We start from the raw sequence: 27,518 nt of genomic DNA, 5'->3' as shown, positions 1-27,518 counted from the left end.
GGTTGCCAGCTCCACTATGGTACTGCTGAAATAGGTAATGTTTGGTATCAAACACCGTGCCTCATCACGTGACATGAATCTTGTGGAGAGGATGATGTGGCATCCATGCAAGTGGCTACCTTAGAGGTTAGCCACCTGGTCACCCCAGCCTTTCCTGTGCTCTGGCTGCCAATGAGCAGCTGCTGTCAATACAGGAATCCACCCCTCTGCCAGGAGGTGTGAACTCACCCAGGAGTCAGAAACAATGGCCTGGTCACACCTCCCTTCCTGAAAACATGTCTAATGAAGTAGCACATCAAGTCGGTGAGTTTCAAAGCCTTCACTTCCTGGCATATGAAGCCTCTCAAAGAATGAAACAGCCTTCCCCCTGCCCCCAGGAACATTTGCACCCTGGCATGAGAGAAAATTAGGCATTCAGGGTGGGTTACCTCGTCTGTAAAGCTAAGGAAGGTTTCTGCAATTTTTAAAAGAGGCAGAATAGAGAGTGCATGGTAGAAAAGGAGACTCACATGCCCGGATGGGGTCACCTCAGGGGCAAAACAACCGCTGGAGCCAATAACCCATTGGTCACTTGCACACACACCACTAACGCCGCTAAATCCTAAAACCTACATCCGAAGTCAGCAGCGGCTTCATTGTTGACTTTTTGCACTGGTTTCCCCACCAGTACCGCCATATGGACAGCCAGGACCCGGCTGCACCCGGCTTCTCAAGCCCAGTCAAATCAAACTCACTGTCATGGTTTGTTCCTGGGACCCACATCACCTTTACCCTCCTTGAGTTCCACACAACTCAACTTGCAAGTGACCGATTGTCACTAGTGTGGTTTACCATTGACCGCAAAGCTAAAGTTTTTCAGTATTGATTTATTATTACTTCTAAAATTCATAACTCTGATTGTACTAATCGGATTTACTTCATTTTAGGGTCTATATTTATATAAAAATCAGCTTTATTTCTATAAATTGGTGTTGGATTTCTTTCCAGCCATGCCAATTATTATTTTTTTGAAGACATATTTTATTGGCTTCATATATGCATCTGACAAACCATATTCCTTTATCATCACCGTAATATATATATATATATATATATATATATATATATATATATATATATATATATATATATATATATATATATATATATATATCTCAATCCCCATCCGAGTCATCCAATGGTGATGTTGCATCGTGATGTCCTGAAAATGTACATATTTTGTATAACATACTTCGACTTACAAACCTTACTCCCCCTCTAACCCAATCCCAACTCCCTCCAATCTGCCCTCCCCCCCGGTGTGTTTCGCTGTGAGCCTCGTTTTGGTCTCAAACCCTAGTGCAGCCACTACTATTTACAGTCCTCTATGTACCTGTAATTGTGGGAGCTTCCCTCAAGCCTCAGTTTCTTGCTCCTGCTTTTCATCAACATGGTGATCTAATAACGCTTGAACCAATGTTTCCCATGCGTTTGCAGAGTCAAGTGCCTTATCATTATTTAGTCTCAGTGTGCCTGTTGGTATCTGATCGTGCTTTCACTTTGCGCCCATTTTATAAATTCAGCCTTCCATCTCCCACTACTGGGGCTGTCTTTCGATTTCCAGTGCCTCGTTATCTCTCTTTTCGCTAGTAATAACCTCATGTCTACATATTTGCTGGACACCTTAGTCTTGGAGGTGTGTGGAAACCAGTGCAGTATACATGTTGATATGTCAAATGTTAACTGCCTTTCTGTGACCGCGCTCAAAGTGTCTCCTACTTCTTCCCAATAGTATCCTAATTTAGGGCATTCCCATAACATATGTTCAAGCTCTGCTTCCTTACTCGCACATCTAGGGCACGCTGCTTCTTCCACTTTAAAATACTTCCTGATCTTGCCCAGTGTTAAGTATGCCCTATGTAGAAATGCACCAGCTGAAATCTGGCGTTCCTCGTGCTTTTCCAAGCCCTACGCATTATCTGTTCCCACGCTGTCTCTGGGATGGGTCTCTCTATCCCCGCTTCCCATTTTGCTCTCAGGTTATCTAGTGGTGCTATCTCTTCGTTCAGCATTCTGGAATACAAGCATGTGACTGCCTTGAAAGTCCCAGCCGCCATCATTGTTTATTGGCACGCCATTGTCGTCTTGGGTTCCATTATTCCTCCTTCCCACTGCGCCCTTAATGCATGAACCAGAGCAGCGTGTATCAGAATCCCCCACCACCCCCACCCACCGGGCAGATCATATCTCTCTTGCAATGCTTGGTAAGGTAACAGTTCCCAGTCCTCATACAAATCTCCAATTATCTGGATCCCCGCCTGTTCCCAGTCTTGTAGAGATGTCCAGTCGCCTCCATGGGGTAGCGCAGTAGCCATGCCTAATGGGATTTTGGGCGCATAGGGGTGTAGCACTCCCTATGCTGTGATCGATTCCAACACAATCTTAGTGTTTTTTCTTCCATAGAAAGTTCTCCGAGGTCTAATTTTTGTTGCATAACTATAAAGGATATCACATGGCGCGGTATTCCTTTGCCGCTCAGGGCCCCTAAATTTCCTTGCTACTGCCTGCGTCAATATCTGTAGTTGGGCTGCCAGATAGTACAATTCAAAGTCTGGGACCGCTAGCCCCCCCTCCGCTTTTGGTCTTATCAGTGTTGCTTGGGCTACTCTCCGTCTTCCAGATCCCCATAGGAACCCCACTATCAATGATTTAAATATCGAGCACGGAATCCAAACAGGCAGCGTTCTAAAAAAATATAACAGCCTAGGCAATGCCACCATTTTCAGTAGGGCTATGCGACTTGTCACAGACAGTGGTAGTGTTTCCCAAAAGGCCATGCTCCCCTTCAGTGCTCTCACACATCTCCCCACATTCCCTTCTAGTATATCTTTAACTCTGTGATAGATATGGACCCCCAGGTATGCCAGACATGTCGGCTCCCATCTCACCATCACAAGCCATCTCAGGCAGTGGCCCTCCCGGCCTTATCGGAAATAGGCATATTTTGGACCAGTTCACCCGCAAGCCTGAAATATCTCCGAAGTCCGATAACAAGCTCCCAGCTCCCTGCAGTGCCTTCCCTGCGTTCTCTAGAAACATCAGTAGGTCGTCAGCATATAGCGAACTATGCTGTCTGTCACCCCTATATATCAAAAAACAATTTGATGGACAGAATGTAGATCAATGTCTTACATTCACCCCAGTACAAGGATCTGGGCCTAAATCCATCGTTTTTTGCACTCCACACCACCCTGGGTTAGATAATGGCTTTATGCAAATCAGCTCTGACCCTGTGCCCCATGGGAACAGTCCAGTCCGAACTACAACAGCCATATCTTTCCCAGACCGGAATCAAGCATCCGAGGACCGGACCGGTTTCGAGGTAACACCTCTCATCAGCCCGGCTAGCTTGACTCCAGTGGTGTGGAGGCTCTGGGACCCACGTCTGAGCTACCCCAGTACACTCAGGGAGAAAATTACAAAAAACAACAAGGACATGGCTTTTGTAGTTCGGACTGGACTGTTCCCATGGGGCACAGGGTCAGAGCTGATTTGCATATCGCCATTGTCTAACCCAGGGTGGTGTGGAGTGCAAAATAACGATGGATTTGGGCCCAGATCTTTGGACTGGGTTGAGTGTGTGACATTGATCCACATTCGGTCCATCACCTGTTGTGTTTGCATATTCCGCCCTAAGTGCGCTGGGGATGCCCAGACGTGGGTCCCAGGCACTCCACACCACTGGAGTCAAGCTAGCCGGGCTGATGAGAGGTGTTACCTCGAAACCGGTCCGGTCCTCGGATGCTTGATTCCGTTCTGGGAAGGACATGGCTTTTGTAGTTCGGACTGGACTGTTCCCTCCACCAACCTGGGAGCCAGCAGGTCCACATTTTTCCAGTAAAACTCTATCAGCAATCCGTCCACTCCTGGCGTTTTGTTTCGGGCCATGTGCTTAATAGCGCTCCTGATTTCCCCCAACGTTATGTCATTACCCAAACATTTCGCCTGTTCCTCTTCTAGTACTGGGAGTAACACCTCGTCCAGGTAAGAATCTATATCCGCCTCCCCCGCTATCAGCGAGCTCCTATATAAAGCGTTATAATACTGTAAGAATCTGTTTACAATCGCACTTTGGGTGAACACCACCTCTCCGTCATTATCCTCCAGTGCAAATATGGGTGAGCCCCGTTTCATCGGGTTGGCCAACCAAGCAAGTAATGTCCCCGCTTTATCCCCCTCGTGATATAGGTTTTATAATCAAAGCAACGCAATCTCTCTACTTCCACTGCTACTCCTTTTCTAGCTGCAACTACCTCTTCTTGAAACTCAGGGTGGCCAGGCCTGTCTAATTCCGCCTTTCGCAGTCTACTCTCGGCTCGGTCTACATCTTGTAATAGTACGTTCCTCACACCTACATGTTTGCTAATGCAGAGCCCCCGAATCACCACTTTAAAAGCATCCCATTCTATCGCTCTTGTGGAGGCTGTACCAGCATTCTCGGTGAAGTAATGTGTTATTCCCTCGGCTACTTCACATTGAAAAATCGTATCATCTAAAGTTTCTGGTCTCAGTCGCCATGTGGGGATGGCAGACGCCTCCACCACCCAATGCATAGCAAACAGCAGCGGGTTGTGATCCGAAAGTGTTCTGGCCAGGTATTCCGTGTGCAATGCTATGTGTAATCCTCGTCTAATTAAAAAGCATGAATCTTGTGGCGCCGCGTCATGGTGTGAAGGCCCCTCACATTCCAGGGAATACACTGTAGATCAGGTAACGTCCCCATTCTTGCCATACAGTATCCATGTTGCAGTTCGAGCCCCAGCTTGCACACCAGTGGGTTCTGTAACCCAGCCTTCCTCCCAACCACAGAACATCCCCCCCCCCAAGAACAGGACCTAGAACTAACCAACTAGTCCCCATCCAAACCCCTAGAACAATGAACACACAATTAATCCCATCAGTAGTTACTGAGGGCATGCCTTAAGGGCTACGAGGGGAACTCAGTGCCAACGGGCCGCCGCTGATATTTTGGAATTATCCCGCCCTGACAACCCGGGATTAGCTATATCATACATCTTTCCCCCCTGGCTGCCACTTTAGTCTCAGTGAACACCAGCGAGCAGTTCAACAGGTCAAGCTTGAGACATCCCTATTGAGCTGGAGACTTCACCTTACCATCTACTCACTGGAAGTTATACTCGTGGAGGTAACTATATATTGATAATACACTCTTTCACTTATATGGAGAGTCAATTATACATGCAAACTATATCTGGTCCATGATATCTTATTTTATTTTAGGTTCTACAAATGTCAACACAAATAACTATCTGAATCTAAGCTACCTCCACTATACTGTTCTACCACCTCATTTTCTCTGATGTCATATCATATGACAAGCTATAGGACTACATCGTTCCACATCTCAAGGTAATTTTATTAGGCCTCTTACTCTCATTGCTGTATGACCCTATCCATGTTCATAGTTCATAGTCATCTATACACCAACAGGGTTAACAGTGATATTACTACCTATCAGTCTGCTATATTTACACCTATCGCTGACTTATTATGCAGCTCATCCTATGTACAGTTTAAATCCTCCTTCATTTACAGGATCGAATATGTCTCAAGTTATCTTAATTCTGTAATGATACGTATTATAACTATTTTCATTATCGTTGTTAATCATATTACACCTCCAGATCTTAAGAAGCTGCCTTTACCGACTGACCTTTTATATCCACGCCACACCTAACTGTGAGTCCTGGACTCTTTGAAACTCTGTAAGTACATCTTCATACATTTATATCATCTTTGTTCAACCTAAGTTCCCCCTTTTTATATAAATTCTGGGAACCTCGGTCATTGCTACGTTCTGATTTGGTTTAACAACATTTGTTTTCTCTCTTAACAATGTAGCAATACTTTAAACTAAAGGTCATATAGGATATTATTAAAAACCACATCTTTCTCTATTTTGCCTATTCCCATCTTTGCTAATAAAGTCTATCCTACCCCCATAAAAGTATACTCCACATTATACAGGTGGCTTATTTTTGAAAACTATATGGTTATCAAACAATATATGTATTGCTTTAAGAAAGTAACCTGTACCCTTGACTTATCAATATTGTGTCTATTATGGAATGCAATTTATGAATTGAAGTTCAAGATTAATATACTCAAATAATGTCTATCATTTTGATGTCAAGTAAAACAATTTTATGACAACCAACAGGTAAAACTTTACCATCTATATGATCTGAAATGTAGAATCAAATAATGTTTATCAATTAATGTCAACTAAAATAGATTTAAGGTAATCAACAGGTAAACGGCTAACTATCAACATGCTCTGAAGTGTATAAACATGTTAATAATGTCATGTATAAAATTTGCCTTACAACAGGTAAAGCTTAACCATGTATATGATCTGAAATGTATAATCAAATAATGTCTATCGATTAATGTAAAACTAAAAGAGATCTAAGGTAATCAACAGGTAAAGGGCTAACTATTAACATGCTCTAAAGTGTATAAACATGTCAATACTGTAATGTATAAAATTTGCCGTGTATACAAGAAATGTTACATCCTTGTAAAATCACTATACCTTGAAGTAATACAAGTGTAAATGAAAAGAATCTCTACCACTATGATGACACACCTATACTGCCCTCTATGATTTGCTATAACTGTAAATAACATGTATGTCTGTCCTAAGTCCACTGTATATAATAAGGTTGTCGCCATTATAAAACTGTAAGAAATGTAAATAATTTGTATATATGTCTTTTTTTATATATTGTACATAATATGTCTGTGTTTGTAAATTTCATCCATATATATCTTTTTATTGCTTATAGAACAATAGACGGTCACCTGAAGAAGGCTCAAGAGCCGAAACGCGCGTAGTGGTGTCTACCGCTTTGCCTTCATCACTGTATATATGTTTCATGTCTATTGATTTTGTACTTTCTCTTTTGTATTTTTTAATTCAAGACTATATAAAATTTAAACACATAATCACTTATAAAAACTATATATATTAAAAAAAACAGTAGAAAACAAAAGAAAAATAGTCAACAACAATAAACAATAAAGCTCTATCAGAAATTATTTTGCTCATTGGTTTCTGTACACAAGTGGACTTAATATACTGTTTTATTCTAGGTTTTTGTTTACAAAAAAACGTAAATTGTATTATCTAATCAATGTCTGTCACTTTGCTATAGACCTTTCCTAACCCCGACTTCTCCCCCCCTACACACACCCCACATCATCTGAAATTGTTACTTCGTCACATCGGCAGTGTCTGCAATCCCTCTCACCACTCCCAGCAGTTCCGTATCAGTCCTTCAAGATTCGATCATTACTCGTCCAATATCCCATCCGCTGTTGCTGGCGTGACCAGTGGCATCTTTACGCTGTCCACCTCCGAGGCCTCAGTATCAGAGTGCTCCTTGTCCTTCTCGGAGTCAGTGCCCTCACAGAAGTGCATCCTTTGATCTTCAGAAAGGGCCGATATCGCCTCCAGCACTCCCTGTCGCTCCATCTCTGTTTGTGGCGTTGTGGGCCTTTGCAATCCTCGCCTACTCTGCCGCAATCTTTGCGATTTGCGCTGCGGGAGCCCTTCAGAGGCGCCCTGTGTTCTTCACCCCTGACCATCTTTCCCAGCTCTATATGACTCTAGCCAGGTTCATGCGTCTTCCGGCGTTTCATAGAAGCTGGTCGAATCATCTACTATTATTCTTAATTTGGCGGGAAACAACAAAGAATACTGAAGACCCTCTTCTCACAACTCTTTTAATAGACAAGAAGGAGGAGCGACGTCGTTGAACCTCAAAAGTGTAGTCTGGGAATAGGTTGACCTTGCTGTTCCCAACGTGATAGGGTCATGTGTGTAACATCCTAGGCATATTGGGAATTATACAAAAAACAGTAACAGGGAACTCTGGAAGACCACTTAGGAATCAAAAGATTAATAAAAACACAGGTTTTTTAATATATTCATCAAATATGCCTAGGATGTTACACACATGATTTGAATTCCCTGCCCTAGGTTTTGGATACATTTCTACCCAGGGGGCCCTTGTTGTCTTCACACTTTCCCAACGTGATAGGGGCCATTGGTGCACGCCCTCTGGAGCAGCAGATCTCGGTCACGGAAATGCAACAGGCTACTACTGGTCTCGGTGGCGGTCCAGCTGGTACTCTGTGAGCTCGTTCTGAGGTGTAGAAGAATGAAAGTCCCTCTGGTGCCACTACGGATTTCAACCAGTTCTCTAGATAGCGCACCATATCAGGACCTTCAGCTTTTTCAGGCAGACCCACTATTCGGATGTTATTTCTCCGATTTCTACCTTCAGCATACTCAGCGAGCCTCTCCAGCGCCGCAACTCGATCCAAGGCGTTTGTCACTGTGGCATTCAATGCATTCTGCGCCGGTTCCGCATCTTGGAGTCCCAGACCCGTTGCTACATGTGCTATATCTTGTTGAAGTGTGGCGCGAGAGTCTGCTATCGCCGCCAGGATTCTGTCAAATTGCTGCTTCATGGTGGGGTCCTGGGGTGCCTCCTGCACATCAGATTCTGATTGGCCGGGAGGCTCGGCATCCGAGAGCTGCTGCGCGCTGTCTTTCTTCCCCTTCAATCTCCCCATTGGGCCACTCATTGGCGCAGTTCTTATTAAGTTTGGGAGTTATCCAACTCTTACTGAGCCGGCAGTGGTCGAGCACTACAACCTTTGTACCTCACGCAGGGGGGGGGGAGCGATCCCGTTGTAATCTTTCTCTGCGTTTGGTGCCCCAGTCTAGCTCCGACGCACGGGAAGGCACCTCTCCTCCGCTCCAGCCGTGATATCCAATCAACTCGAGTGCCTCCAAACTGCAGTGCTCCAGTAATCTCACAACTGGTCGGCACCGCCTGCAATTGCTTCGCTACGCCATCAACCCCTCAGCAGAGTCCCAGGCGACAAGGCATTAGCCCCAAGTGGTCCAATCATAGATCAACTCGCCTTCTCCGCCGAATCCCAGGCCCTATCTCAGCAGCCACTGTTCAAAGCGTTATTATTAGCAGCCGTGGTGCTCAATCATCCCCTGGGGCTCCAACAAATTCCTACCTCACCGGTCCCAGAAGGCCCTTCTTAGCCCGGAGAGCCGGGAGTTCAGTGCAGTTCCTGTCTCAAGGGCCTTACACAGCCACTAGTAACACCAGGCCTCGGCGCTCTCTAGAGCCACTCCCCCGCTTTAGCCTCTTAGGCGCTAGTCCCCGCTGTTAATCTCTGTGCCACGTAATTTCTCCTAGTAAGGGCCAGCATGTCTGTCAGGGCACAATCACACCCCCCTGCCCCGGCTCGCAGATCGCATCAAACCCGGGTACCCGCGCCTGCTTCCGCAGACCGCAGTCCCAGGTCCCGCTACGCCCCACTCACCAGTGCGGGGCCGGGTGCCTCTACTGCTCGCTGTCCGGCCGTGCCCTCAGCTCCGGTGTATCGCGTCCCTCCTTCTGCCCCCGATGGCTGCTGAGGTCCCAGCTCTCTCAACGTCGCACTCCGCGCTTCTTCTCCTCTGGCGTCCCCAGGTGCCAGTCGATGCAGCGCGGGCCGTTCACCCGATCTGCTCCTCTTCTCAGCTCTCAGGTTGGAGGGGGAGGGCGGGGGCCCTCCGCTGTTCTAGTCATCCGCTCACCGATGCACATAGCGCTAATACAGGGAGGCGGCAGCCCCCGCCAGCGTCTCTCTTGCGGTCTCCGGTGACTGTTGTAGCTCTACCTCTCTCTGTGTCTCCCCCGCGTTCCTCTTCCGCCGGCGTCCCCAGGCGACAGTCGATGTAGCAAGGGCCGTTCGCCCGTCCCAGCCACCCGTTCCCCCGCGCTCTCAGCGTCAATACATAGAGGCGGCGGCCCCCGCCAGTGATCCCCTTGCGGTCCCCGGCTCCAGCCCTCCCGGCGACTCCTGCCTCGCCACTCCTTCTTCGGCGTCTCCAGGCGCCGGTCACTGCAACGCGGGCCGTCCTCCCGATCCGCTCCCCACCGCAGCGCTTAGGTAGGGGGGGGGGGAGGCGAGGGCCCCCCACTGCTCCCCCGTGCTCACTGTGCCGATTCAGGGAAGCAGCAGCTCCCGCCAGCGCTGGCTCCGTTCACTGCTCCGCCGCCATTTTGCGCGTTCCCCTCAGCTCGGTGTCGAGCCGGAAAACACCCTTAAATCTCCGCAATCTCTCCCGTTTTTAGATCGGAGCCGCACCAGCACAGGTACCCACCGCCTCACCAACTTTGGGCGGCGGTGTGGGGGTTCAATGCCGTTTTAGTTCAGGATTAATTCGGGTCGTTGGCGGAGCTCTTCGCTCACATGGCTTCTTCCATCGGCTTCCAAGCCACGCCCCCTCCATGCCAATTACTTATTACCTATGTTGTTATTCTGAAATGCCAGGAACATAAAGGCTCGGACTGCATGAAAGTGGCGGCTATGTTGAAACGTGCGTTTACGCTAGTAACTGCACCGAATTGCAGTCTCTCTCATGGGCACATCTACAAATATGTTGTTATGAGTTAAAAATACATTTCAATTATGTTATGTGAAAAATGAATAAAACGTGTCTACTGCAATTTTACGTATTAACACTTCCTTCAAAACGATGACAAAATCCGTGAACACCTATGTAATGTCTGTATATCATACATGTTATCGATTTTTTGTCAAACGCCTATTCTATTGTTCAAAATAGAAAACAACCATTCTAAAATGGCCGTCGCCTTAATGGTCTCACACACGCCTTTGGCTCAAGCACTGCCGCTGCCAGGGTAGAGGTGCACCAGATGAAATGCACGGGCTCGGGAGGACGCTACTAGGCCTCGGCGTGCTGGTGGCTTCTTGTCGAGGCACACGCCAGGGTATACCACACGCCAGAGCCGCAGGGCACCTTGCAAGTACAAAGGGAGGGCGCAGGGACACCTCAACTTCCTGCCCCAGGGTACCAACCGCCATCTGGGGTGCCTTCTGCCCTGCGCCTTGGGAGTCAAGGACTTCCACCATGAAGAAAGCAGCGGGTGCTTTGAAGTACCTGAGGTAATTTAGTGCATAAAAAGCCTGTAGTGCAAATACCGAAAGCCTAAACTGACAACAGTTGGTTGGTTCGATAGATTGGCTTCGATTTCAACAAAGAAAAAAGAATGACAAGCGCGGTTCGCTTTCACTTTCATCCGTCGTGAAAGCTTTCTGGTCTTTTTTTCTTCTTCCAAAAAACAGATTTATTCATATCGAAAATGGCCAGCGGAGGTCGAGTACTGATGTTCCCACAAGACCGACCTGCTTGTACGGTCCAAACCCATGGGGTTCAATCCAGCACATTGTCAGTTCTGTCCCTTCCACCAGGTTCACCCTGGGTTGCAGTGGGGGCAAGAACTCGAGTGAGTCGCACATGCTGGTCTCGAAGAGGAGCACCACAGACCACTGGAGGGACCCATCAATCCATCCTGGCAGTCTTTCAACTTGGCTATCATTGGCGGTTTCTACATTGCAGCAAGTCCACCTTTTAGACACCGAGAACCCCAATATCAGTCAGTTTTAGGTTGGGCATGCTAGAAATCGCATTACACTGGCTGAGAGAAGAGCTGAGAGCAATGTGCAGCACAAAGCGATCTGAGTGGCGAACAGCTGGTCGGTACTGATGGGAAACACAATGGCTTCTTCACAAATTATTCTGGGCCATACACAGTACAGCATCAGAGTCAAGTTGTAGATTGGCCTTTATCTAGTTCAGCTTTCGGATGTGTTGGTTGATTTCATCGCCACGATTGCCAGCGTCACCAGCCTCACTGCGGAAGCCAAGCTTATTGCGAGCTGCGTGTCGAGGCACGGATAGCTGGAAGGGGGACAGGAAACTCATCACGTCCAGATGTGCTTTCCAACAGCATACACCTCGTGAATCAAATCCTCCAAACAAATGACGCCAAACTTCCCCAGGTGTTCTTCGATCAGCAGGTTGTCGGTCAGCAGCACCTTCTTCGTGCCGATTTTTTCCTGGCCTCGTTTAAGGATGATTTCTCGGATAGACTTCAAATTGGGATATACCTAGGCCACATACAGCTCTATAGTCTTCAGCATCCCACAGAGGAGGCAGTCAGCTTCACAAAGACACCAGTGAAAATCTTTCTAAGATGGAGGAGCTCAATCACCCGTCTCACTCTGGGGTAGACTCCTTTGATCTCTGCAATCCACACAACAAATGCCAACTTCTGCGCCTCTGGCAGAGAGGCCTGCAAGATGGAGCCGGGAGAACCAAGGAGGAAAATCCCGCTGGTGCCAGAGAATCTGCTGAAGAAGAGGAAGACCTACCAAGCCATCAAAGCTACCCAGACAAAGCTTGCACTGCAAGAGAAGAAAAGGGTTCAGAAGGGAATACCACTCTGTTTAAAGCGATTGGAGACTTTTTGCGACACTCGCAGATAAGACATCATGATGAAGTTAGATTACATCACATGGAAAAGAAAGCTTTCTTGTCTTTATGGGGCCATGTGTTTCAAACCTATGGCCTCAAAGATAAGAAAGCTTTTACGACGGGAGGAAGGCAGACAAGCATGTCCAAGTGGACCATCTGTAAAAGAGAAAAGTCTACATCACACAAACCTCTTTTCCATGGCTGGCCACCGTTTAGCATAAACGGTGACGCCGGCCAATGGAAAAGAGGGGCGGGGCTTAAAGCCCGATACTGAAAGCCCTCTAAATCATTAAATCTCGCTAGCAAGACTGCGCATGTGCGCAGCCCACGCCAGCTGAGACCTACAAAGGAAAAGGTGAAGTAAAAAATAAACATTGATGGTGTATTGGTTGAATCATTCAAAAGACAGCAGTTTCTATTCAGTACATTCTAGAATACAAAACATTAATCATTGTATCACAGTTTCGGAAACGTTGTCTACCTCTGTAAGTGTGTCGGGATGGCCTTGGGCCGATAACTGGCGCTAGTGAAGGCATAAAAGGGAGATAGAGGAGGAAATTAACCCTTCGGCACACTAGGATGAGGTGAGACGGAGTAAGGAGTGACATGAGCAGTGCAAAGCAGGGCATCCCAAAAAGACAAAAGATCCTCTGCACTAACGGCTGGATACAGACCTGGATCCTGAGTGAGATGACAAGACCAAGGGGAGGCTTAGTGTAGAACACTGCAGACTTTTAGGATCTCTTGACCTTGCCCTCTCTTTCTGCTAGCCTTCCCTTTACTCTGTAGCAGATTGTGGGGTCTCTGGACGATGAGGCCATGGATGAAGCCCCTGTGATTCGGATAGAGCTGTGACGTGGCCCAGGCTGCCAATAGGTGAAACTGGAGACAAACTTGGTCCTAGTTCCCCATGTTAAATCTTACTGAGGTGCCCCAATTGATGATCCACCTGGGCCTACTCATAGCAGTCTCATGGAGAACCCAATAAGATCTCTCGGGTGAAAAAAAAAAATCAAAAAAAATCACAGTAACTGCTTGCCTCCTGGGAAGACCAATGAATGCCTTTTTGACAAAGGCATTCTAGCAAATGTAGGCCAAATCCAAAAAATTGAAAATTCCTTCCTCAAATTTTTATTAGCAGTACCAAAGAGCACGACCACCTTTGGATGCCACCTAGAATTTGGAGTGGATCACATCTCCGATCTCATTAAGATCCAACCCATAATGTTATGGCGTAGAATATGGGCTACGGATGAATGCAAACTCACAAGAGCAATTATAGAGGATTGCATGAACCTAGAGCATATGGAAAAGATAAAGTGGCTACAATACGTAAAATCTTTTCTTGCAGATATTGGCCTCTTGAGGTTCTTCAACGATCCGCAGTCAGTAACAGACATAGCGAAAAAAGAACTAAAAAAGATATGCCTGTCTCACTTAGCCCAATTACGGCTGATGACAGAAATAGGCAAACCATCAGTACAACACTGCCTCATGATACAAACTGTTCCATCCATACAACCATATCTGCAGCAAGACCTGACCCAATTTGAAAAATTACTTCTCACCCGTTTCAGGTTCAATCTTTTCCATATCATGGTTTCATTTCCTACTCAGAACAACTGGACACATAATACAACAGCGTGCCCTTGTGACTCCAATTCTCCTCAGTCCACAATTCATGTTCTTTTCATTTGTACTTTTTATACGCCATTCCGCAAGAGGTGGATCTTACCAATCTTAAAAGTAATGAAGGTCAGAAGATGTCGCCCAGCATACCTGGCATTGCAGTTCTTGGAGAATACCCTAGTGTCAAAATCTGTGGCACACTACCTTAGAATGTGCCTTAAGCATCGTATGAACTTATGAGAAAACTCAGAATTTGTCATAATATGGACTCGAGTAAACGCATTGTTTAATTTTAACATATCATGAACTTTTAATGTTTTTAACGATTTTTTACTGTGTAAATTTGTACTTTTGTGGCTTTCATACTGAAAACCGAATAAAGTTATTTTGAATTTGAATTTGACAAAGGTATTCAGAAGGCCCCTAAATGCCTACTGATCGTTTTAGAGAACCATGGTCTATTAACACTCAGTTCGGATTCAGTATCAGACTAGTCACTTGGTACATGAACTCTTAATGGAATGGGACAAACATAAGAAGCTTTCAAGCAAAGAGCATCCTAGTCAAACACCCAACTCTTTTGTAATGGAGGGTTAAGACTACATACCCTGGCATTCTGAAACGAATGACAACTTTTCCAACCACCTGAAAGAGAAACGTCCACTTCTCCCCTTCCCATAAGAGACTACAAAGCTAAACTCTATCACATCACCCAGGGCACGTTGCGTCAATCTGTTGAAGGTGGCTCTACTGATAAATCAGAAAAGGAGTAGGTCCAACCCTTAGCTTCCACAGTCAAAAGACACATCTTATAAACAGGCCACCCAACTCCAAATCTGCACTGGAGATGAAAGATTGGCGAAGTGGAGATGGACCATTCACTCCTTTGCCAAGCCCTTGGAAATTAAGACAGGATCATGAATACAGAGGGGCAGGTGCATGTCATAATACTGATTGCTAAATATTGTGTAACCATAATGTTAAAAATATGAAGTACAAAACTATCTAGACAGTAAGTGCATATACGTAAGGATAGATCTGCTATTTCTAACTCCACGTCTACATACTTTCAAGATATATAATCGCCATGGTACCTATGTGTGGAGTAAATTACTGTAAATATATACTTAACCATATAAACTATCTCAAATCTTTTGTCCTCGATATGTTAAACACGATTTTCTGGTTCCACAATATTCTGCAGTCGATATTACTGGAGGACAGGCTCCAATCACTCCTGACATTTGTTACCCTAACAATAACATAAAACAAATGCTATCTGACCAGGATGAGGATGCAGAGGATTTATGAAGTGCAATATCCTGCTCTTCCTGGGCTTTCCCGGGGGGCTGATGGAACCTGGTGTGGGGCATTGCTAGAAAGACAGATAAGAAACATCAACCATCTCCAGATGTCCTCTGCATGCATTGTGGCCAACTGAGAATATCAGGTCCTCACTCAAAAGCCACCCCTGATGTAACCCCAAGATCAATCATAGCCAAGCGACTTAAAGTCAAATACCGCAACAAGATCGTTAGAGTTGTGCAAGGGAGGGAATAAGTATGCTACAAGTACCACTGTGTCATGATTTTCCATGGTTACACCTGGAACATGCAATTTACAAGGAAATCCCCTGAAGCAGAAAAGAGGAAGTTGCAGAGGATGGATTTTCGTTGTGTTCTCTTATACTCAGTAAAACTAAAAGTAATAGTCCATTGCATGTGCTCCTTTTTTGACACTCATGAGACTGCCTGGGAATGGGTTGAGCAGGAAGTCAACTCAAAGTTGACCGGGGAGATCTCTGGCATCCACAAGTCCCTGCAAACCAACAGCGAGGTGCACAGAGGCTGGGTGGGGGAGACACAGTTCAAGGCAGTGTGGAGGCACTTCAAGACAAGATCAAGGGCCCAGGGAGGTATCACTACAGGATCCACTGCATCAGGTTCGGACTCTTCTGCTGGAACCTCTGTTAAGCTGTCACGCTGAACAAAGGAGGTCATTCTCACCCATCACCTTACCATCCTCTCAGACTGACCCCAAAAAGGAAGATACAACAAACTGTATGCAATTGAACGCCAAACACTCATCACTGGTAGAATGGAAATACCTGCAGCTGGGGCTTACGAGAGAGGACGACTTCCAATCTAGGTACAACCCAATCTAGGTATGGTCTACTGACACTCATACCTGCCAACTAACTTTCTCACTGTGTTCACTAACTTCCATTAAGATAAACAATACTATTACAGCCCCAAACAATTCACCTGCATAGGACAACACAACTAACCTGCAAGTATTTAACCCGGAACTGAATGTTTTATTACATATGAAGTAGAATGGACTTGTTTGCTTTGTTTCTATATAAGAATTCCTTTTTTGTTTATGCTGCAAACATTAACTAGGGCAATGGCAATTATTAAGTTACAATGACAGATGATTCAAATTAAATGTATGGGCTGAGTTGAGCTTTTGGGGTTAATATATGGGGCATTTGATAGCTTAATTTCTCACAATATAGGGCAACTAATTTTCCTAGTACACAGGGGGCTCTGGCTGACCCTCGAATTAACGACTTATCATATTCATAGAATGCACACATGCAGGACGTAGGAGTACAGCCTGGATTCCGTAACCTATCCTTCCATGTCTATATATATATATATATATATATATATATATATATATATATATAAATATCCCACCACCTGTTATAGACTCCTTCCTCGCAAAAGGAAGTGAAATGCTTTACCCTGACTGCAAAACCGACACCTTCTTCTCAGTTGCACAAAAATCCTTCATTAAATTAGATTACTTTTCTATGCCTGCCTCTGAAACCCACCTCTTAACTGAAGTTGACATCCTCCCATGTGCTCACTCCCCTGGAATGTTGTTGATTGTAGCCAGTTATATTATTAAAACATTGTATGGAGTCTTAACACCTTTTAGCTAGCAGATAGGACACTAGTGGCCTATTTCCGTATCGTAATAGACCTATACTTTTAGGAGAATGCCGATTCGGTTGAGTCCTGTGCCACCATTTGGGTGGCTTTTTAAACAGTCATCTGTAGAAATGTAAGTGTTTTATCTCCTGCCTTAAACAAAAGAAAAAGGAAACAACTGTGAACCTATAGGTACACCTAACGGAATTAGCACTTGCCTTGAGGCAGACCAAGGATCATGGAATGTAGCAGGCTGTGGGAGAAGCACAAATCTCCTTAAACAATATTTAACAGATTAAGTCAAAAATGGGAGGATTGCCATGCCGAGCATATATAGGACTCCTAAAACATGGAAATCAGGCCTCTCTACTGGTTGTGTCCTAAAGAGGGTGTATCCAGACAAGCAAGAGAAATTTGCTCCGCAGGCGGGGCTCTCCTTTTAGACATGCATAACGCAGCACTCAAATTTGCCTCCATTTATGCAATTCTCATCAAGATTCAGGATGCACCGACGATCCCTGTTGAACCAGCTTCAATTTTGAATGACATACAACTCCCATCCATAAGTGCAAAAGATGCAGCCCAAATAGACTGTGAAATAACTACAGGATAGAATGGAAAATGTGGCACTATAGAAATACTGCATTCACACATAAATATAGTAAAGCATGGCCCTTCTTATCTCATGTTACTGCCTTTCACACATATGGCAAGTAACTGTTTTGTGCAAACAGTTTCACAATGTGTATTTAATGCTCTGCTAAAGACACCTGTGTGACTATAAAGGCTAACTTCCCCCATCACCTGATTTGCCCCCACCTCTGCAAAGACAGAGACTGTGTTTGAGATACAAGGCAAGCATGAACTAGCCATCTGGAGTAATTGCACACTATTGCCAAGGGGCTTCCAGATTCCCCTATCCTCCAGTCAGAATTAGGCTTGTTCGACAGAGCAGAGTTCCTTATGATAGAGTGCTGCTACAAAGCAAATGAATGCAGATCATAACCAGACTTACCTGGGATTAAGGAGGATTTCAGAATTGTAAACTCGCCATTTGCTTGCAAACTCCCCATGTGCATACGAATGTCACTGTTGATGAGATCCAGTTGCTGAGAAGTGAGACTATTTGAATCATCAGTCAGCCCAGCCAGTTGCTGACCATCTCCATCCCCACTGTCAAGACTTAAGATCTCATATCCAACTTGGTAGACTTTAGTAAACAGACAATCGATGTACATCTGAATCACAGCTTTTCTATGCAATGGTAATATGAGTTTTATAACGCTTGAGTTCCTCTCATCAAGTTTCTGCTTAGCGGTGTACAGTGTGGCTGCGACACTGGACTTGGTGACCAGCTCAATTCTTCTTCTCCGTCCCTGGAGGCTGCGAATAGTGTGCAAGAAAACGTCTCTAGCATCATTCGTGTCACAGCCAAATGTCTGGCAGTACAGGATGTAAACAGTTGGATCCTCAGCGGGGCACTGTTCCCCAACAATAGCCATGGCTCTGCGCAAAAGTGCCACAATGCAGTTATGTTTACCATTCAGTTCTGTGCTGCACAGGTCAATCAATACTGCGTCGGTCATCTTCAGAAAACAAAAGCAACCACGCCAAGAAACCTGCAAACACAAAAAAGGCAATTAACTTTACCTGATGGGCTATTTTTCCTTCAAATAAAATATAAATCTTCCACCTAAAAATGAAACTATAGTATACAAAGATACTTGCATTCATTTTAAAGTGTTTGTGCTACAGGAAGGTAATTGAACTTTGTGTTAGGAGGTAGCCAGCTGAAGGGAGTAGACAACAGTCCAAAATGTCCCCCGACCGCTACCTTGAAGCCAATGTTCATGAAGCACGATTATTTGACATTTTCAGATTGCTCCTATTCATGGACATTGGTGATAGTATTCACATTCACAGATACAAGCAGGAAGTGGGTTCTAACGTACCCTGTAGTGTCCCTCCCTTGCGTTTGCGTGCAATGATAAAGTTCTTCAACCTCATTCTGACCAATGACTATTCAATAGACAGATGATACACTACTCTAGATAGGATTTGCAAGTACAAGATTTATGCACCCAGCAAACATGAACCATGGTTGCAAAACTGTTCTTGTGCATTGTTGTGCCCTACTCCAGTCAGATATACAGAATTCAATTTCAACCTAAGCGCACTAGCTTGGGGAAACTGCCTACTGGTTCAAAGTGCTGGTAAGCTATCAAGCTGGAATAGAGCAAATGTAATGAGCCACTAGTTGATGAGCTTTGTTCTTCATAGTATCAAGAATGACACCAACTGCACACATTTTGGCAGGACTCAGGGGTCCTTACTATATAAGAGTGTATATGCACTTCATACCACAGTTCTGTTTGTTGTACAACTGCACTCCTTCATGTCTAATCCTTTCTGAGCCAAATAAAGCTGTGGCAGGGTCCATGAAGGGAAGGCTACGCCTAAACAGTAATCGAAGTTCAGGAAATTATATTCCGTCTGTTGCAAGCAGAAACATGACATGGTTGTAAAGCATCCAACAGTGTTTCTAAACAATCCGATCAGTACACAAGACCCGATAATGAAACTACTCTTCTCTATGAGCTCCCTACCCCGCAGACATAAAACAAGTCTTAAAAGAACTAATAGGTCTAATGTTGGTCGCCAGCCTTTTATCTTTGCCAATGCTTGCTGGGAAAGCTGGTACAGTCAATAAATCTAAACAAAAATATAGCTAGACACAAAAATATTGTTGTTTAAAAAAATGCACATCCATAGTAGCACCAGGCACTTAAAGAGAATTAATTTGTGTGTGCATGTGCTCCTTGTGAAAGGACTGAAGCCAAGAGCTGAAGTAGGTTGACCGACTGCCTCAAGCTGTATGTTGAAGTTCGCGGACATAATGTATTAGTGACACAATAACAGACCAATGGAATAAGGAGGACTGGCTGAAAATAAGGATATTATATATATAATCTTAGCAAAATCAAAACATTTCTTGGCTGATGCCAGACCTAAAGAGACACAAAAGCATAGCGACAGGTTAAAAAGTGGAAAGCATTTCCTTTGGAGAAGCCTACATGTTGTGAACATTAAAAACAAAAGGTAACTTGTAGATGATAATCCAGTAAATGTGAGGGGATTCCAGACTACCCATTACCATATTCTGCTGTTGTTTCTATCCAATCACTCAGAAACCCGTGGTTAATGTTCTTGCTTTGAGGCTTCACACAACTGCAATTTGAAATGGGCTAAGGTAAGCATTATCATGTGCACTTACACAGAGAGTAGGGCTACGGTTGACCTATACATTTTATTTGGGACACTCAGAGATGAAGGTTCACTTACGGCTAATATTTGAATTAACCCAAAGATGATGTCTCAGTTGCGCACACTAATGTATGCACAATGAGATCTGTAGAGCACACACCTATTGGCATATGAAACTGCTGAACGTTGTGACAAAAAATATTCAGATTATTAATAAGGTCAGCATTTGCTTTTGAAGATTTGAAGTTAAACTCTAGAAAATGCCAAAACACCACCATCATTAGCAAACCAAATTCAGTCTCTATGTTGGGAATGGAGAGAGGAGTAGTAGGATATCCTGTTCTTCACGAATCTTAATTCTCTGATATTGTTTTGCTCAGTCAGGCTAGCTTGGTACTGATAACAGCTTGTGGTTCCACTTTGAAAAACTTAACAAGTGGAGTGTGTCAATGATCAGCAAAAGTCTTATCCGCACAGTCATTACCTATAAGATTTCAAAATCTATGCTGATTGTACAAAATATTTTTCTCCCAAATCAAAAGAAGAAAGCTTTGAAGCTGCAAATGACTCTTCTAGTTCCAAAGCTCATGGCAAGTGTTTCGCTAAAATGAATATGTGTCAAAAACCTTATTTCTGGTGCCCATCATTACCTCTTTGGTAGGACTCACCAAACTGGGCTCCAGCACCCAACAAGTCAAGGTTGACAAATTTATGACTGATATTTGGTGGTACAACACTAGACTATGGCGAACTGAATGATGAGAAATCCCGGCACATTTTATCCCACAATTGTTGCCCCATTGTAAATTTGATCTGATTGAAATGTTTCAGCTTTCTGCAGGTTGTCTTTAAATTAGTGTAACCGTGGCAGAGGCACACCCTGCCCTAAGGCATTTTGCACCCATTCTCACTTGCTGAGAAGGCCTGCCCTCTGAAGTCAGCAGAAGAGCAGAAAGGTTAAGGGAGCCTTGCTGCAGTGTTTCCCATTTCTGAGCTTTTTAGGTTATAGGAGGGCCTTAGGACATATCTTCTACCCTATTCATCCCTCCTTCACCTTTCCTTGAACGACGCTGACTCCTCCCTCTATAACCTTAAAGTATTCCTTCCAGAGGATCACGGGTCCAATCATATCTACTGATTATGATATCAAGGTTTCTGTGTGATCCATACCATGGATATATGTTGTTTATTGATTCCTTGGGTTGCTCCTCTGGCATTCATAGAACAGACCCCTCAAACATATACAAGTCAAACTCCAATGTATTCATTATCTGCAACTCCTGGATGGACTTTCCAAAGATGAAGCATTACTACTTCTATAACGCCCAGTTCTGAGATTCACTCCACTATGGACTCTGAGCCCACTTACTGAGGTTGGCTGTTTAATAGCAAAATGACAACTAATTTTTCACTCCAAGATAGGCTATACTATGTGATGCTCTCTGTCACACGGTGAACTCCATCAGAGAACATACTGTATAATGACAATTTTAAATTGGTATTTCCTATTACTCCAGGGTGCAAACACCAGATCAAAAAACAGGGATCTGTTTCCATTACTTGAAGGACCCTCTCAAAACCTGTAGCATGGCTGTATGTATAAAGATCATTCCCATGTTTTCCTCCTCTGTTGAATCCAAAGACCATTTCATACGTCTAACTGCATAATGACTACTTTATAATGCTCATAGATAGACCATAGCATGGATTGTTCCCTACTACTCATGGGTGAAGTCCTGAGGTATATACTGTGGCTGATTACATGATGGTTGCCTCTTTGCTGTTCCACAGTAAACCCACAAGCGTTTATACTGGGCCTTGCTGTGTAACAACTATTAATATTGCTCCTTGCTGCTTCTAGGTGGGCATAGACTCCATATAATGGCCATAGCGTGCCTTACTCTTCTACCGCTCCTCTCTGGGCTCTTAATATCAAGTTGTTTAGCTAGCGGTATAGTGGTTACACCTTTGCCAGTACTGTGCAGGCTATAGGATGCTCGCTGCCACTCTCTGCTAGGCTGTTCAAAACAGGTACCACAGATACTGACTGACTGAGCCTTTCCACACTGGGGATACCCCGCAAGTATGTGCAACAGCTAACCACATTATTGTTTCTCCACAGTAACCCATCAAAGCAGCCTGTCTGCTTGGCTCTAGAATTTCCATTTTATGGGTTACGCCTTTCGTGAGCTCTAGACACTTCCACTATTCTCAATGAATAATGTCCATGATTACGAGTTGATCCATAATTCAAGTGGACTTTCACTTCCGGGTATGTCTTTTGTCAATATGATTTAGCCTGTACAACTTTGACAAAAAAAATTAGAAGGTGTCAGAATGCATGCCAGACTCTGCTAACATGGTTTCCCTAAACCCAGGGCAACTACGAGCTTGCTACAACACAGTTTTGAATAGTCATTATCTATAAACGTCCATCACCAAAAGACTTACCATATAGCCGTAGCTCATTCACACACTTTCAGTCCATACATAAGCAAAAATCTGGTGCTCAAGCATACCTCACTTCAAAGTGCCACATAAGTGCAGTGGCAAAACATGTTAAGGCCAACATTCGCGTCCTTAGACACACACCATCAAAACACTAATTTGATAGAACACAACAGGTTTACACACACTTCCATCCATAGCACTTCCGCAGAGTAATGTACTTCTTTTCTGCAAAAGTACTCCAGTGCCTCATTAAGAGTCCACAGTACAAAGTAATATATTAATGTGAACTTCTGCTTTAGGCATGACACACATATTCTTAATAATTCACACAGTTGCAGAACAGTCTTGTTTTCCCTATTTTTCTCAAGACAGTGACGCAAAAAGAATGCACACTCTTTGAGACTCCCCAATCCTAGTATTCATTACAAGATATAGGCAGATTCTCAGTAATCTATCATCCCCTAACTATCTGACCTGCATGTAGCCATTACACATGGACACTTCTAGTTTACATTCTAAGTGGGTACTATTATATCACTCTTCAACAGCAGGAGCAATATAAACAATCTACATCCAATAAATAATTTGTGTACTCAGATTTACATGTAAAGCAAGTACTTGTGGTTAGGAATGTGATATTTAAGTTTCTCTGCGGCTTATCATTCTTATCTAAAAAAAAAACTGGCAAAGTGATAAACTGCACTATAAATGTCCATACTCTGATAATCTTGCGTTTAGAACCATCAATAAAACGGAAACACCAAAGCAACCATAATACAGTATTTTTCTTCAGAAAAGATTTATGGGGAGAAATTAACACCTAGCATGCCCAGGGCCTGATGAATAGGCAGAACGTGGTTCCACACTCCTCTAGCTTACTTCACACAGGTACACCTGTAGGCTTGTGGTGCTCGTCAGTGAGAGCTTAGGTCTTGGCTTTGTAGCTGTCTCATCAGACTTTTTTTTTTAAAATCAAATATACATATATAGAGGAGCTGGGTTAGCGTGCTTCATCAATTTGTCTGTTAACCTTCTGCCCATTACAAAATAGAGCAATGTGTCAGCTCACTTTACTCATCAGCTTTCTTCACTTTGAGGAACCACAAAAAGTTTGCTCATAGCTTCTTAAAAACAGTTCATTTCTTTTCAGTGACAAAGCTCTTTATAAGTGCACTTTTCACTTCAAATGTTATTTTAGCATATTATCTTTGTAAACAGATATTTATTTTGCTTGCACTTCAGGTGCCCTATAATTATATGAATTAGTTTCTGTCCTTTTTAAAGCTGCTTTTATAAAAGGTTTAAGTAAAATTGTGACATTGTCGCTGCTTGCAATTTAAGTGCCTGGTTGGGCGAGGTTTTCTTCTTGTGGGCTTCATAAACAAGCACTGGCAAAGTCAATAGATCTTCCCCTATAAGAGAGCTATTCGCTTTGAGAAGGTCTTTGAGCTACATTGAAAAGCAGCGTGGCTACTTAACAGCATGGCTTAAATTAAGAAAAGAAGAGATACCATGCAGCCAGCGATAACCCTGTCACAGAGGTTTTTTCCTGGTATGAGGGGGGAGACAAGCAACACAGTGTAGAGGAGCAGGACATGTAACAACACGGGAGGGTCAGAGCAAACAACAAGGCAGGGGGTGGCAGGCCCAGCAACACAAGGAGGGAGGGGGACAGGACAAGCACATCAATACGTGAGTGGACGTGGGAGGATGGGACAAGCGTCACAACACGGGAGAGCAGGTGGGGGGTTGGGACAAGCACCACACTGCAGGAGAAGAGGTAGAGATGGGACAAGCATCAAAATGAGGGAGGATAGGTTGGGGGACGGGACAAGCATCAAAATGAGGGAGGATAGGTTGGGGGACGGGACAAGCATCAAAATGAGGGAGGATAGGTTGGGGGACGGGACAAGCATCAAAATGAGGGAGGATAGGTTGGGGGACGGGACAAGCATCAAAATGAGGGAGGATAGGTTGGGGGACGGGACAAGCATCAAAATGAGGGAGGATAGGTTGGGGGACGGGACAAGCATCAAAATGAGGGAGGATAGGTTGGGGGACGGGACAAGCATCAAAATGAGGGAGGATAGGTTGGGGGACGGGACAAGCATCAAAATGAGGGAGGATAGGTTGGGGGACGGGACAAGCATCAAAATGAGGGAGGATAGGTTGGGGGACGGGACAAGCATCAAAATGAGGTAGGAGAGGTTGGAGGACGGGACAAGCATCAAAATGAGGTAGGAGAGGTTGGAGGACGGGACAAGCATCAAAATGAGGTAGGAGAGGTTGGAGGACGGGACAAGCATCAAAATGAGGTAGGAGAGGTTGGAGGACGGGACAAGCATCAAAATGAGGTAGGAGAGGTTGGAGGATGGGACAAGCATCAAAATGAGGTAGGAGAGGTTGGAAGATGGGACAAGCATCAAAATGAGGTAGGAGAGGTTGGGGGATGGGACAAGCATCAAAATGAGGTAGGAGAGGTTGGGGGATGGGACAAGCATCAAAATGAGGGACGATAGGTTGGGACAAGAATCAAAATGAGGGACGATAGGTTGGGGGATGGGACAAGCATCAAAATGAGGGACGATAGGTTGGGGGATGGGACAAGCATCAAAATGAGGGACGATAGGTTGGGGGATGGGACAAGCATCAAAATGAGGGACGATAGGTTGGGGGATGGGACAAGCATCAAAATGGGGGATGGGACAAGCATCAAAATGAGGGACGATAGGTTGGGGGATGGGACAAGCATCAAAATGAGGGACGATAGGTTGGGGGATGGGACAAGCATCAAAATGAGGGACGATAGGTTGGGGGATGGGACAAGCATCAAAATGAGGGACGCTCAATGCTATACATTTTTTTTCAAAGCGTTTGGAGAGAGTGCGTCCTGCCTGTAACAGCAGTCATGACAAAGCTATTTGAGAAAATAGTGCTCAGAGACTGTAATTAAAGCTTGCCAAGAAACAACACACGTAACAGGGGGTGTCACCATGGGAGGTTACAAAATGAGACAAGGCAGTACCAAGTAGGGACTACTAAGCCTTTTATCGAATGAACAGCCACAGTTTATAGTGGACAATGTTATGTTATGTTATTGAGTTTTTTGTATAGCGTACAGCTACTCACAAGGAGTGTCCCGACGCTTTCCACCCTCAACTCGTATTGAAATAACACAACACAGCTAAAAACAGACAACAAAACAGAACACAATGACACAAGCCAATTAAAAATATGGGTGGAGAGTAGGCGAAGCTTTAAGCCCCTTCCGCAATACAGAATGCAGAGCATGCGCTGCCCAGGCTCGACCTAAAAAGTAGCTCCAGGAGCAGTGGAAGGACAACGGAGCACGGAAGCAGTACTTGGGAGATCCATTTTCCAGGGGAGGGCCAAACACAAGAAGTAGTCAAGTCGGTACACATTGACTGAAATAGAGCGAGCAAATGAGGGAGGCGATAAAACTAACCAATTGGCGAGCTAAGCCCCCTGAAAGTAAACAAAATGTCTAGCAAGCAGCAGTGTATGTATAGTTTCAGGCAAGACCTAAAAATTATGGCAAACTGCACCGCACAACTGAAGGCTTGTTACATAAAAAGACCACCAGCAAACAGTTTTGCAGCCCCATCGATTAATCTTTTTAAATGTTACGTTTTTATTGCTAGCATATGGTGGCCACATTAGGTCTGTTTTCTTTTTATAACATACTCTTGCAATTAAAAAGTGTTTAAAAAAAAAAATATGAAAAATAACAGCAGAAAGCTAGACCAAATGGCTATCTCAGTGCTTGTTATTTTCTTGCATCCACTCCAGGTTTATTTGCCGAATCGTGTGTTTAGTTTCGCGATGCTGTTATGTGTTATGAAAGATCGTGCTGCTTCTTCCGTAAGCTAATGGTGTAGGCAGGAACAGACAAAAGAAACGCTAGACAATCGATTTTTATCGGCCTACTGATAAAAGAGGCCAGGCGAGACATTAATCCGTTTATTTCCTGAAAAATAAAACACAGTTGCTCACTGATCTAAGTAGACCGTTTCGCACGGAATCCAGCCAGTTGTACAGCGCAGCAGACCTTACCGTAATAAAGAAGCTTAGCTGATGAAGACAGAACAGCGCAAGTCAATGCAGATCCAACTCAGTCTTGGCGCGAGTCCCCACTGTGTCTCAGCACTGTCATAGAAGAAGGACAAATACCGCGTAGTTTCCCTCATTGCACAGTGCAGTGCGACGGCCATCTTGGAATGTGGTAAAAAGTGTGTATTTCCAAAGGCAACAGGCCCGCAGGACAAACTACACAACCTTAGCAGCAAACAAAACGGATATGACATACTACACATTTTAAACTTAGCTATAGAATTATTTTACAATTGAGGGCATCTTAAAGAAAAAGCCAACAAATTGTACAGTTCAACCTTGCTTCAAACATTTTCAAACACTAAACTTGTAAAGAAGCTCTTATATAAATATGACAGAGGCTCTCTGGTGGTTAAGGTAGATCGATTTATTGAATTATATATGCACACAGAGCGCCGTGTGTGTTAACTGCACACAGCTCCGGCGCCCGACTGATCGCGCTCGAGAACGCGCGATCCCTAAGATGGCCGCAGTTCACGTCACATCATCACGTGACGTGAAACAACTAGAGCGGCGACTCTACATATCTTCCCTTTTTTGTCCAACCAAGTAACTTAGTCTGTGGTGGCTTCGGAGCCCAGCGCCAATCTAATAGTCCCGAAACCTGGAGGGCCTCACTATCACTCGCCCGCCTCTGGTGCACCTTACCGGAGTGAATGTTTCTTCCGGTCCCCCTTGGGTCAGGG

General features: G+C 44.5%; 1 protein-coding gene and 1 pseudogene across 1 annotated transcript in view; both read right to left on the bottom strand.

The window, feature by feature from the left end:
• LOC147698402 (purine nucleoside phosphorylase LACC1-like) overlaps window positions 1–26,870 on the bottom strand; it is a 77,269-nt gene extending 50,399 nt beyond the window's left edge. The window contains exons 1-2 of the mRNA XM_086935005.1: window positions 26,776–26,870; window positions 18,002–18,605 (exon numbers count right to left, since the gene is read on the bottom strand). Coding sequence (XP_086791131.1) covers window positions 18,002–18,572 — 571 coding nt within the window. The 5' untranslated portion in view covers window positions 18,573–18,605; window positions 26,776–26,870. The remainder of the gene's footprint in view (window positions 1–18,001; window positions 18,606–26,775) is intronic.
• Window positions 11,732–12,617, bottom strand: LOC147698403 (large ribosomal subunit protein uL30-like 1 pseudogene; annotated as a pseudogene).
• Window positions 26,871–27,518: the final 648 nt, after the last annotated feature.

The sequence above is a fragment of the Lissotriton vulgaris genome, chromosome 8 (genome assembly GCF_964263255.1).
Source record: "Lissotriton vulgaris chromosome 8, aLisVul1.2, whole genome shotgun sequence".
NCBI classification, from domain to species: domain Eukaryota; kingdom Metazoa; phylum Chordata; class Amphibia; order Caudata; family Salamandridae; genus Lissotriton; species Lissotriton vulgaris.
This window is presented reverse-complemented; position numbering and strand designations above follow the sequence as displayed.